We start from the raw sequence: 13558 nt of genomic DNA on the forward strand, positions 1-13558 counted from the left end.
TTTTGCCAAGCAAAAACCAAGCGTTGACTTTAGGACAGAAAAACAAAAATTATTTGTTATTATAGGTCACTATTCACACTATTTTGGCTGAAAATTTTGTTTTTTTAAGAAGTCAACGAGGGTTTTTCATTTTGTGAAATTCTTCTTACAAGTACAACGGAAGGTCAACTTTATTTCAAAAATATTTTCAGATTTTTTTATTTAATTACTATCTTTTTCATATAGGGTGTATATACACCGATAGACCAAAAGTTCCCCTTCGATCTACAACCACAATTACCTAATATGCGGCCTATACGTCCGCGGACAGTGACCGGGCAAGCATCCAAAGTCAACGTCCACAACCGGATCTATCAAACCAAATCCTCAAATTCATACTCCAAATAATCTACATATAAGTTTTATCAAAAGTCAAAGTGTCTCTACTTTGATCAAACATATAGAAAAAATATCAACATTCACAATACCAAATCAATATTGTTAGATTTGTTATGAAATGTAGTTTCATAGTGCATATATATTTGATATTGTTGATGTTGATATTTTTTTGAATATACATTTAGTCAAAGTAGAGATTCAATCCTGTCAAATCAAATGAACCCTAAGAGCATCTCCAACAGGCGCGCCAAACTAGCGCCGCGCCGCAAAATCTCCCCTTTTAGCGCGCGCGCAACCGGAACAGCTGCTCCAGCGGGCGCGCGAAAACCGCGCGCGCGGTATACGTAGTCCACCGCGCGGGCCGAAACGCAATCCCGCGCCGCTTATTTGCTGCGCCCGCTCCCGCGCGCTGGACTCTCGCGCGCTCGCTCGCACCTTCCACCCTCCCTCTAGCCGCGCCACCACCGACCGCGCCACCTGGCGACCGTTCCGGCGCTTCCCCGGCCTATCCCCGTCCCGCGCGTGCTTTCTCCGACCCCCCTCTAGGCCTGCCGCCCCGCGCGCGTGCTGGTCCACCGACGAACAGCGCCCGCGCGCTCGCTGCCGCTCGGCGCCCGCAAGGTGTTCGACAAAACGCCTAGAAGGTATGTATTGCTCAAAAGCCATGAATTTCGTGCATGTTGATTGTAGTTTTTTATTTATAGCATAGTATTCAACATTGTAGATGAGTTCGTCGTATGATTCTTCCGAAGAAGAATTTGATATGGAAGAAGAGGAGGATCTTGCAATGATCCTAGGTATGCATATTAATAAAAAACCGAAGCACGGTGGTTCGGTTATGGGTCGGTAAATTTTTTGGAGGGATAGGATCCATGCCCACAACAGATTGATCAGGCATTATTTTGCGGAGAATCCCACATACCCCGAGTCGTATTTTTGTCGCCGGTTTAGGATAAGCACCGAGTTGTTCAGGCGCATTGCACAGAAACTAGCGAGCCATGACCGCTTTTTTCAGCAAAGGAGGAATGCCGCCGGAGAGCTCGGGCATAGCACCTTTCAGAAGGTGATAGACGCTTTGCGTATGTTGGCATACGGTATACCGGCTGATCTAGTTGATGATCACTTGGCTATGGGTGAGAGCCAAGCCATCATGTGTGTCAAGCGCTTCGCAGTCGGAATTGTGCAAGTATTTGGCGAGGAGTATTTGAGATCTCCCAATGATGAAGACGTCGCAAGGCTTTTTGCGATGAACAAAGCTCGCGGCTTTCCTGGCATGCTTGGCTCAATAGATTGCATGCATTGGAGTTGGAAGAATTGTCCAAAGGCATGACATGGGCAATTCCATGGCCAAAAAAAGGGTTCCACTATAATCCTTGAAGCGGTGGCCGATCAAGAGACTTAGATTTGGCATGCATTCTTTGGAATGTCTGGATCTTTGAATGACATCAATGTTGTCAACCGGTCACCACTGATGAGTAAGATTACAAATGGGGAGTTACCACCGGTGCAGTTTTTGTAAATGGCCGTACATACAACTATGACTATTATCTAGCGGATGGTATCTATCCAAAGTGGCAAACCTTTGTCAAGCCGTTGAAAAAGCCAGAAGGTAAGAAGAAATCTTGATTTCCACAATGCTCAGGCGGCGGCTAGAAAAGATGTGGAGAGAGCTTTTGGAATTTTGCAAACCCAATTTGCTATTGTGAGTGAGAGGACCGGCTAGATTTTGGGACCAAAAGATGTTTTGGTACATAATGCACGCTTTGTGTGATCATGCACAACATGATCATCGAGAATGAGCGTGGCCAAGATGTAGACTACTCTCGGTATGAGCTCTTGGGATATCCCGTGCGAGTGCGACGGAGGACTAAAAGGGTGGCCCGTTTTGTTGCCTCCTATCATGCCATTCGACATCCTGCAACGCATAATGATCTTCAGAAGGATCTCATTGAGAAGTGGTGGGCATGGAATGAACGACAAAGAGCATCATGATTTGTGCGTTCGTTATTGTATTGTTGAACTATTTGTTGTGTTTAATTGCACTTTGTTGTATTGAACGATAAAGTGTTTGTTTGAGTTGTAATAAACGAAATTAAACTATTTATTTTTGTTTGTTTTTGATTTTTTTGCTTTTGTTTTCGAATGCATATGTTGTTTATGCGTATCGCGCGCTGCATTTTTGCGCGCTGCTGAAGCGGCGCCCGCTGCATTTTAGTGCGGCTGCTGGAATCAGCGCTGCGCGCCGCGTCAAACCAGGTGATGCGCACGTGGCATGTGTGTTTTTTACAAGCGTAGCGACCGGCGCCTGTTGGAGATGGTCTAAGTACTGACAGAGTACCAGCAGACCCTACGGAAAGGAGGAAAAACACGGCCCCAAGGTTGAATCCTCCGCTAACACAGCGCCGCTACGTCAGGGCACCAGCCGCCGGAGGATGGCGGCGCTGGCCGCGAGCCGCCGCCTCCTCCTCCTGCTCCGGCCGGAGCTGGAGCCGTGCCTGCGCTCCCGCGCCCTTAACCCCTGCTCCGGCCGGTAACCTCTCTCCCTCGAACCTCCCCTCCCCTTCCGATTTAGCGTGACCCGGCCTCGGATGGTTGTTTGCTCCCAGGGCGAGGTGGGCGGGCGGCCTCCGGCGCGCGCCTCCGCTGGTGAGCTGCCGCCGAGATTTCTCCGACGAGGGGAGCGCGTACGCCGGTGAGAGCCGCAGCAGATTCCAAGTCTTGTTCGTCAGGCTGTGTATTAAAATGCAGACGTGTGACATTGCTTCTGGGTTCTTTGCCTGACAGCGAAGAACAGTGCTCCGGACGAGCAGTTCCTGCAGCTTTCGTTGGACGAGGGAGAAGGCGATGGCGTGGTGCCTGGAATCAGCGAAAGCGTCGTGAAGGATGCGAAGAAGAGCGCCATTGAACTGCTTGCTGTCAGGTCAGGACTGACAGATCATACACTGTGTTCTACTGTATTACTGAAATATATATCCACCTCTGGCGATATCAAAGGAATCTCTCTGAAAACCTTCATATCATAGAAGCAATGTGCCACTGGCTGCATCTCTAGTGAATGTTCTGTAGGCGATGTTTGCCCATGGATTCGACGCGATAGGTCTCGGTGTGAACATCGTGAAGTTTGCCTGTTCGTCTTACACACTGAGATAGTTGGAAACCTGAGGAGGATCAGTTGTAGAAAAATAAAAGCAGGATTTTGCTGCTTAGAAGTGCAAAACCTTTTCTTTTAGGAAAACATGGTCTGGCAGCCACAGTACCGCAAGATATCGTATGTTAATAGTAGGCTGCCTAATCTCTTTAATTTGCCAATTTGTTGAGTACTCCCTCCGTAAAGAAATATAAGAGTGTTTAGATCATTACTTTAGTGTTCTAAACGCTCTTATATTTCTTTACAGAGGGAGTACCACACAGAGTCTAAAGGAAATTGTGTGCTTTGAATTGCGGTCACTATTATTCACTTGTACGTTTGGCGCTTATATACCGGTGTTGAAACTGGATGCTGAAATACGCCTTTTTGTTCATCTTGGGCAGAGCATACAGTGTTTCTGAGCTCAGGAAGAAACTATGTGGTAAGAACTATTCTGCCGACACAGTCGACTCTGTGATTGCTGATTTCAAGTCAAGGTAAGACTCCCGTTGGATATCCTGACATGAAAATGTGAATAATAGTCGTGCATTGGATCGTCGTCATAGTTGAATCACTATTCACTAGCTTCACGATCATTATGCGGAATAAATTTTCATGCCTTCTTTGTTCCTGAAGGGGTCTGTTGAATGATGGTTATTATGCGGAATCATTTTCACGATCCCGGTGGCAGTCATCAACTTGGGGTCCAAGGCGTATAAAGCAGGTAGTCTTTTCTCGCATCTTTTCTCCCAAATGATACATTCGGTGTCCCATTCCTGATTTTTTTTTCACTGAAATCCTCTGTAATTATAATTGTCATGCATAGTTGTCGAAACACTCCCCATTGACATTAATTTTTATGCTTACTTTCATGGAGATGTTGCGGTCATTCATCAAGCATCTCATGTTTATTTTCACACCAATCAGGCGCTTCGCCAGAAAGGGGTGCCAGAGGCCGAAGCGGACCAGGCGACAAGGAGCGTGTTCCAGGACGACCGTGGTGACGAAGACCAGGCCTCACATGGGTTCTCAGAAGCTTCCATGGATCATCTCTTTGCTCAGGCCTCCAAGCAGTGGCTGCGAGGGAGCAGCTTGCCCATGGAGAAGCGGCGTGCGCGCATCGTGAGGTGGCTTCAGTACAGAGGGTTCAGCTGGGGCGTGACCAACTCCATTATCAGGAAGCTGGAGGCACAGCACCCTCCCTGACCTTGGCCTTCTGCTCTACATTGTTTTCGTTGTAAGTTAGTGTGGTGTGACAAGCATCTGCTGCTAGAAGCAACCTCTGTCTGCTCAATCTGGTTCCTGTTTAACATGATATATTGATATAATGATTGCTTTGCACCCTTTCTTCTTCGTATTACTGTGAAATCCCAATTGGAGGTTAGGTGGGAACACCTGATGCACGTGGAATCAGTGAATCGCGCATGATGAACAACGTAAATGCAAGGTGGAATATATGAATGTAATTGTTCATGCATATTTATCAGTACTTTGATAACAGTGGCTGAATGCCTTTTCAGCTGATTTTTGCATGGAATTTTGAATATATCAGCATTCACTACCCTAGTCCCAAACTTAGACCAGACCAACACAGATATACTATGGGGGCGCAAAAACAGTATCACGACAAGCTCAGGCCACACAATGTGGATTCCTCCACTAAATGGAGCATGAGAAAGTTCTAACTGTATATTCACTGTAGCCATCCATCTAGCACAAAATCTAAATAGAAAAGTAACAGGTTACGGTACATTTACAACACTACAACATTGGAAGAACTGTATTGGTGCCTCGCTGCCCGGATACACACTTGATGCTCCTTGGTCCGTCGGTTATGATAGGCAGTCCTGGAAAGCGCAAACGCATCAGGAATTGCATCCAAGCATCTTCTTTAGCAACGACCAAGGCTGATGGAGGAATATATAGCAGGTTAAAGTTAGGGGATACCTGTACAGTCGGGCCAGTATACATGCCAGGGCGCATGTTAATGTACACAGGTGAGTTTATGGCTTCAATCCAGGCATAATTATCTGGGCTATCGACTGTCTTTGCGCGTCCACTTGCTGCAGTTTGTGCATCACACGAAATCATGAGAAGCTAGAAGATGCGAGAGCAGACTGGAAATTAAGAGTATCCAGACAAGATGAAAAACCATCAGCAGCTCTAGGATGTTAGGATACTACAATCGGATAGTTTCTCAGATTGGGAATGAACAAACAGAACATAAAAGAATGTTGGTTGAAGTACCTAAATCATCAAACCTACTCCCTCCGTTCCAAATTAGATGACTCAACTTTGTACTACTTTTAGTACAAAGTTGATTCATCTAATTTGGAACGGAGGGAGTATGAGTTATGACACTAAATAAACGGCAAAAACAACATGTTTTGGCAAATTATAGTCGATATACCTCAGCTTGCTACTATAGGTCACAGGCTAAATCTTGACCTGCCACCAATCTGAGGCAATAGGAGGATCAGCATGCATTCCCCAGTGTGGCAGGTATGTCATGCTTGGCATGAGCAGACCTAACCTAACCACCATAGTTGGCAATCTTGCTCACACCGAAGGGTAACGTATGGTCCTGTAGATCTATATGTCATCCATGCCATCTGCATACCCATACCGAGAGCCAATACTGGAAATAGTAGGCTGTTGAATTTGCTAAGGACCCTAAAATGGACATGTTCGGTGCTCCTCTTAGGGTGTTTCTGTGCTACTTAAGCGGAAAAAATGGCAGAATCTAGAAACTATGAATATACAATTTTTGTTGAAAACCTTGACACAATACACATCTTCCATGACTCAAAATATCAAGATCAAATTCAATTTACAACTTGAGAAACACAAAAGACAAATCTGACTGTGCATAGTACACAACTCAATTTTGTTACTATTCACCGTCTAATTTTCCTTTTTTTGTGTTTCTTTATCTAAGAACTGAGTTTTCATATAAAATTTTGAGGCATGGTAGATGCATCTTGCATCAACATTACAAAAATAAAATCAGACTTTTTATAATTTTTTGGATATAGTTTTACATGTAGATAGCACGGAAGCACCATAAGAAGAGGAAGCACGGGATATCTCCTTGGGTCCTAAAGAAGGAGCAAGGGCCATATTTCAATGTCGATGGTCATTTAAATGCTCCAAATACACATCACAATTCCATTAAAGGGTTTGTACAGATGAGCCACCATACTGGTGTTTGCTACATCCAGTATCTGATTCAAAGTGAAATCAACTGATCGGTTGCTGCCATCCTGTAACATCACTCTCATACATCATAAATATGCCTTTACTCCTAGAAAACCAAGAGCGATCTCACACCTACACTGGTACTTTAATGGGCAAGAGTATCAGTTGTATTATTTCCCTAAACCAGGGTTCCCACCTTTTCATTAACAAGATTTACAAGGCAATTATTATTTCTAGGATCATCAAACTAAAATGCACATTAACAAATAATGTATGCCTCCAGAAATAAATATCTCTCATGGATGATGTGTAGCTACTACCAAGAGTGAATTTAGTTAAGGAATTAGCAATGATCTCGCCATGAGAACAAACATGCACTATAATGAAAAGGAGGAGTTTCACTTACAGAAGCTAGAAAACGGATAATCATTAAAATAGGTGCAAATTCGACCAGCATCCTCAGCGTATGGTGGGGCAAGCACATCAAGAACAGCACAAGAGGCAACTGAAGTGAAGGAGTGTAGGTTCCCGCCACTTTGGGGATACAAAACGGTAGTTGGACATGGAGCAGTAAGAACATCATCTGCATGTAACTTGGCCAGTCTCACTGCATATGAGCAATAAACAAATTAAATTATTTCAGGCTAGCAATACCCCTTTTGAAGATCAGACTTTGAAATATGGTGAACACATGGAAACAACCACTCTAAAATGATTTGAACACTGGTAAGTCATAACTAACATATGTCAGCCCGTCAAAACACCCGATCAAAAAGAACTAACAGGTTCAGGTGACGAAATGCAGTAGTATTGGACCATTGGTACTACGACACAGCTAACAGTGTTCATCAGTTCGCTACTTGGAGGTGGAAACCAAGCAGAAGAAACATTATACTGTAAGAAATAAGGACCGAACATGAAAATAACAGAAAATAAATGAAATAAGCAAAACAGATATTTAAACTTGAAGTAGAGCACGAAAATAACCTTGTTGATTACTCGCCAGAACAGTAGGCTCTACCCAGTCATACGATTTCACATGCATCGAACCATACAGGATTTTGCTCAGCACAGTCATTCCTGGATGATCATGGAGAGGAATAACGGCTGAAGTTGGCAAGCAGAATATTCCAATCTGCAAAAATACATAGAAAACACCAGGAAAAAAAATGTTAAATAGCCTCCACAAGCTATAACTAGCAAGTGCCCTGCAGTATTGCTGCTAAAAGAGTTGTAATCAAGCAAGCAAAGATTAAAAATGTGGAATAAACTACAATATGAAATTATAAGTTCGTTCAAAAGATAAGATAGCTTGTCAAAGCTGATAGTGGAGTCACAATGGTAAACATGGCCAGTTATTACACAAGTAAATTGTAGGTTGCAAACCTCAACAAGTAAAGATGGCTTATAAACTACAGAGGAAATCTGAAGTGGATATGTACTTACTTTAACTATTAGAAAGGGATGGAGGGAAAATCATTTGGAATTGAGCATCTAACCAAAAGTATGCTAGAAATCTAGAACAAGCTCGATGTCCTTGGCATGCCTTTGTTCACAAAGCAGCAGGAATGAGGTCATAATCATTAATCAACACTACCCTCGTCGAAAATCCGAACAATTGTCAGCATATATGGATGCTAAATGGATCTATGTCACAAATTGTGCCATCGGTTTCAAAGCAATGGTTGTCCGCCAAGTGGTGATTGCAGTGACAGGATAACCAAGTGCACTCACAGAGAAGGCGTCGCACTCGTAGACGTGCAGGTAGGTGATGGGCTGCGCCCACCTGGCCGCCCTGGCCGCGCCCTTGACGAAGGTCGAGTCGAAGAACCCGTGCCCGCCGCCGCCGCCGCCGCCGCCGTCCCCGAGGCTGTCGTCCCTGAGCCCGAGGTCCGCGGGGCTGATAGTATCTGCATATAACCGACCGCGCACATTGAGGAGCATAGGAGGAAGCAGAGAGCCAGAGACTACGCTACGCAAGCATGGATGGACAGGGCGGCCATGGATAGGCAGATGGAGAAGGGGAGGAGGAGGGCCGGGGGTTACCCATGAGGGAGGATATGGCCCGGACGGCGCTGGCGGGGGGAGGGGCGGCCGGGGCGGCGGCGGAGGAGGGGGAGGGGAAGGTGCGCCTGCAGAGGTCGTAGAGGGCCTGCACCCGCGACGACTGCGCCCGCGCGGGCGCCCCCCACGCCATTGGGGTCGGAGCAGGGGCGCGCGGGCGGCTCTTGGATTGGATGTATCTGGCCGGCGGCGACGAGCGCGGCGGGGAGACGGCGAAGGGGGTCCGGTCGGGTGGTCTCGGGGTGGAACGATAACGAGCGGTTTTTCTGGTGGGTGCGGCGGGCGGCGGGCGGCGCCCACTGTTTGGCCTTTTTCTGGTTTCGTGTGCTCCCGTGCGCCTCAACTCACCGGCTCCCTCCATCTCGAACGGGAAACAGAAAGTTGTTCGTCTCCGCTTCAAATGCGGACCGGCAAAAGTGTTTTTGTTCACCGGCTACGGAGTGTTCATCTTCCTTGTCGATGGACCCATATCACATTGAATCCACACGTTGGGGAGACTCGCAATGATTTTTTTTTGACGTATAAATAACTCTATTTCTCAAATAATAGTTAAGATGAGAAATAAAGTCCGGGATTGAGCGCTCCCAAACATCCGAAAGTCTACTAGTGAGAGAGTATTTGGCTATAGCATCAGCTACTTCGTTTGCTTCACGTAGACATGCAATGATCTCGTACTGAGCAAGATCCAGTCCCAGTTCTTTTCCTTCAAACATAATAGCTGAGTCCCGCCCCGAGTAATCTTCCAGGTTATAAGCTTGAACCGCATTAGAGCAATCAGATTCAATCTGTAAGACAGTGTAACCAATCCTCGAAGCGAGATAAAACCCATTGCGAATGGCCATAACCTCTGCTGACTCTGAAGATGCCACATTTGGTATAAACCAGCCAGCATCAGCAATAAACTCTCCCCGCTTGTCGGTGTCAAAACCGGCGGATCTCGGGTAGGGGGTCCTGAACTGTGCGTCTAGGCCGGATGGTAACAGGAGACAAGGGACACGAAGTTTTACCCAGGTTCGGGCCCTCTCGATGGAGGTAAAACCCTACGTCCTGCTTGATTAATATTGATGATATGAGTAATACAAGAGTAGATCTACCACGAGATCGAGGAGGCTAAACCCTAGAAGCTAGCCTATGGTATGATTGTTAATGTGTATGTTGTCCTACGGACTAAAACCCTCCGATTTATATAGACACCAGATAGGGTTAGGGTTACATAGAGTCGGTTACAATGGTAGGAGATCTTCATATCCGTATCGCCAAGCTTGTCTTCCACGCCAAGGAAAGTCCCTTCCGGACGCGGGATGGAGTCTTCAATCTTGCATCTTCATAGTCCAGGAGTCCGGCTGAAGGTATAGTCCGGCCATCCGGACACCCCCTAATCCAGGACCCCCTCAGTAGCCCCTGAACTAGGCTTCAATGACGACGAGTCCGGCGCGCATATTGTCTTCGGCATTGCAAGACGGGTTCCTCCTCCAAATACTTCATAGAAGATTTTGAACACAAAGATAGTGTCTGGCTCTGCAAAATAAGTTTTCACATATTGCCATAGAGAGAATAATATTTACACAAATCTAATCTGCTGACGTATTCCGTAGTGTGTCATCACACTACGACCAAGCTTTTATTCGAACCGTTTTACTGTCCCATCTCAGCGCATTACGCGAGGCGGTTTCCTTGGCACGTCTTGTTAAAGCAGAGATCGTGTCCCCTAGGCAAAGATAGTTTCCCGGGATTCTCATCAATACGGGCGTGGGTAACCCAACCGCGTCTAGGACTCCTAAATTATAGGCAAGTCCAAACGGACAGGGAGAGGACGCTTGATATTCACCCTCTTTATAAAGGGGACAAGGCTTTTATTTTTCCCTCCCGTGCTCAATCGAATCCTTCCCCCACCTCAAGCTCAAACGCCCGAAGTTCAGGTTAGGTGCTCTGAACCTCCAGTCATGTCCGGATCTAGTCTTTAAGGCCGATGGATGCCTTCCTCCGTCACGGAAGAAGACATCAAGAAGTTGAGGGAAGCCAGATATCTGACCGCCGAGATTTTGCATCGGCTGCCTCCCCGGGGGCAGGCCGTGCCCACCCCCGAACCCAACGAGAATGTCGTGTTCGTTCCCCACTTCCTCCGAGGTCTAGGTCTTGCCCTGGATCCTTTCGTCAGGGGTTTGATGTTTTACTATGGGCTAGATTTTCATGATCTAGCTCTGGACTCCTTTCTTCATATCACGACATTTATTATCGTGTGCGAGGCCTTCCTCCGGTTACCCCTCACTTTGGCCTATGGCTCAAGACCTTTGAAGTGAAGCCGAAGCTGGTCGAGGGGGAGCATCAACGTGTGGAGGTGCCTTAATACGCAAGATGACGGGAGCTCCGTGGCCCAAAGGTTCCATCCCAGAGGTGTCTGAATTGTGGCAACAGGAGTGGTTCTACATCACGGCTCCTAGAAGTGCCAAGTGGGCGGCCCCCCCTGTTTTCCGCTCGGGCCCCCCACCACAACTGATGTCATGGATCAGTAGAGGTCTGAGCTGGGGGCCAGCTAAGGACGTGCCTATACTGCAAGCCCGCATTCGAGATCTCTTCAATGGAGATTTCAGTTTGATTGCGGTGATACAGGTTATGTTGGTTCGTCAAGTCCAGCCTTGCAAACGCCGGCCTCTTCGCCTGTGGGAGTTCAATCCTGAGGGACCGCGTGCCATTCAAAATTTTCTCGGCCTGACGCACGAGGAGATGTACAAGTCATTCTTCGGACCTCAGACGGAGCGTCCGGACATCACCGAGCACTACAAGAAATATGTCAACTTATGACCTTTTGTCAGTGACCCTCGAAGAATTGGTCATAAATTTATGACCATTTTAGACCAATTGGTCAAAAGCTGTTCAGGGGGCTCCAAACCCTAAACCATTGCGACCATTTTGGTCAGAAAGGTCGTAATTTCCTTACACGAAATGGTCACAAAGCAAACAGTGCTAGTCCGCTGCCTTATTTCTAGTTGTTAATGACCAATATAGATGGTCATAGCCTTGTAGATTGTGGTGGGTTGTGATGACTAGGTGCCATCTCATCAGTTTTGCCTATGTGTCATGTCCATGTGGCAGTTTTTGCCCTAGGTTGTGAAGCAACCTATATTTCTATCATTCCCAAAATTCCCAAAAAATCTCATAAATTCTTTGAGGCATATCTTCATCAAATATGTAAAAATCCTTCCTTGCCTAGTTCAAAACTAATTCAACAATATTCATTTTCCTATTCTGTTCACAACAACACTTTATGAAGGAAGTGCTATTTATATATTCTTGATTGCCCTTGGAATTTTTTGGCACTCTTTCCTATCCAAATCATTACCGCATGACAAAATTCAGCTCCATTTGCCTAGCAAATCTTCTTCGGCAAATTTCCAAAGTTTTTGTCCACCTAGAAGCATTGTGAAGGAAGTACCTTTTTTATATCTCTAAATGACATGAAATTTATACAGTTCCTTCATATGTCCAAATTATCACCCTCCTCCAAATTTCAGCTCAGTCAAATAATCTATGTGAGCCCAGGTTCAATTTATATTTTATGGCCAAATCGGACGTTGCAAAGCAAGTGTTATATAGACCCCTCCTATTACCCTCAAACTTTTCGGGCACTCTTCCATACCCAAATCATTGCCACATGATAATATTCAGCTCAATTTTCCTAGTAAATCTTTCTCAGGAAATTTCCAAAGTTTCTACCTCGAGAGAAGCTTTGTGAAGTAAGTACTAGCTAGGCTTACCCAAATGATCTGAAAATTGACCAGCGCATGACCATACCTAATTAACTTACCTACACCAATTTTGAGCTCATTTCATTCATCCAATCTCTGTCACTAGTTTTCCCAAGTTTTTGTCCATAGAAGAGCATTGTGAAGGAAGTACTACTTTGGCATGTCCAAATGGTATCAATTTTCTACAATGCTTTCCTATGCCCAAATAACCATCCTCCACAAAATTTCAGCTCAATCCATTCATTATTTTGAGCCCAGCTTCAACATTCATATTTTTGTCCAGCGTGGTACTTTGCAAAGCAAGTACCACCTACGATCCTCCTTTTGAGCTAAAAATTTGTGAAGACATTCTCCTTAGTAGATGATCATCCTCAGCCAAAACTCACGCCCATTGACCATGTGCATTTCCCGTACCGCTAATCAAACACTTGGCTGCTAATTCATGTTTGAGCATCGATCGGTCTTCTCGTGAGAATCTTATGTTGTAGTTTTCTTCCTAGCACCAACCTGGGGAGTGCCCAACCCACTAGACATGCCTAAGCCGCCCAGAACACATGGCAACATTACGGTCACGCGGTGACCACGCGACGGGCATGCGAGTTTACGCGCTCTAGAGTTGGGGCCCTCGGCCACCACCCAAACCTCGACGTATCACCACCAAACCATGTATTTATGATTAAATAGGTCCTTATGTAACTAGAAATGATTTTTGGAAAAAATAAATAGCAAACTATGAGGCAGCTGCAGTTCAAATTTGACCCGCTTTCCACCTGAATCGGCGGAAATTTGTCTTTTTCACGAGAGGTGGATCAAAAAAATTTACACCCAACCATTTTGTCAATTGTGCATTAAATATGGCCTAGTATTTTATAAAAATGATTTGGTACAATTTTGCAACAAATATTTGGTAGGTCCTTCACAAAATAAACTCATTTCGGGCACTCGAAAAATGGAAAACGAATTTTTCATGCAAAGAAAATGAAAACTTCCTTAGGCAACATTGTTTGCCATTCCAATATGCACCCTTGTGCACGATATGAGATCA

At 45.6% G+C, this 13558-nt stretch overlaps 2 protein-coding genes across 2 annotated transcripts; one reads left to right on the forward strand and one right to left on the reverse strand.

The window, feature by feature from the left end:
- Positions 1 to 2700: 2700 nt before the first annotated feature.
- Positions 2701 to 4858, forward strand: LOC123190929 (regulatory protein RecX). Its single transcript, XM_044603658.1, has 6 exons — positions 2701 to 2908; positions 2985 to 3070; positions 3163 to 3298; positions 3910 to 4002; positions 4142 to 4229; positions 4433 to 4858. The coding sequence occupies exons 1-6, from the start codon at positions 2811 to 2813 to the stop codon at positions 4709 to 4711; spliced, it is 780 nt and encodes a 259-aa protein (XP_044459593.1). The 5' UTR covers positions 2701 to 2810; the 3' UTR covers positions 4712 to 4858.
- A 268-nt stretch (positions 4859 to 5126) lies between these two features.
- Positions 5127 to 9118, reverse strand: LOC123190927 (plant cysteine oxidase 3). Its single transcript, XM_044603657.1, has 6 exons — positions 8750 to 9118; positions 8438 to 8613; positions 7691 to 7838; positions 7110 to 7310; positions 5453 to 5568; positions 5127 to 5352 (listed from the first exon to the last, which is right to left on the reverse strand). Exons 1-6 carry the CDS (start codon positions 8898 to 8900, stop codon positions 5338 to 5340), a joined length of 807 nt encoding a protein of 268 aa, XP_044459592.1. The 5' UTR covers positions 8901 to 9118; the 3' UTR covers positions 5127 to 5337.
- Between the last annotated feature and the right edge of the window lie 4440 nt (positions 9119 to 13558).

This window comes from Triticum aestivum, chromosome 2A (assembly GCF_018294505.1).
Source record: "Triticum aestivum cultivar Chinese Spring chromosome 2A, IWGSC CS RefSeq v2.1, whole genome shotgun sequence".
NCBI classification, from domain to species: Eukaryota; Viridiplantae; Streptophyta; class Magnoliopsida; order Poales; family Poaceae; genus Triticum; species Triticum aestivum.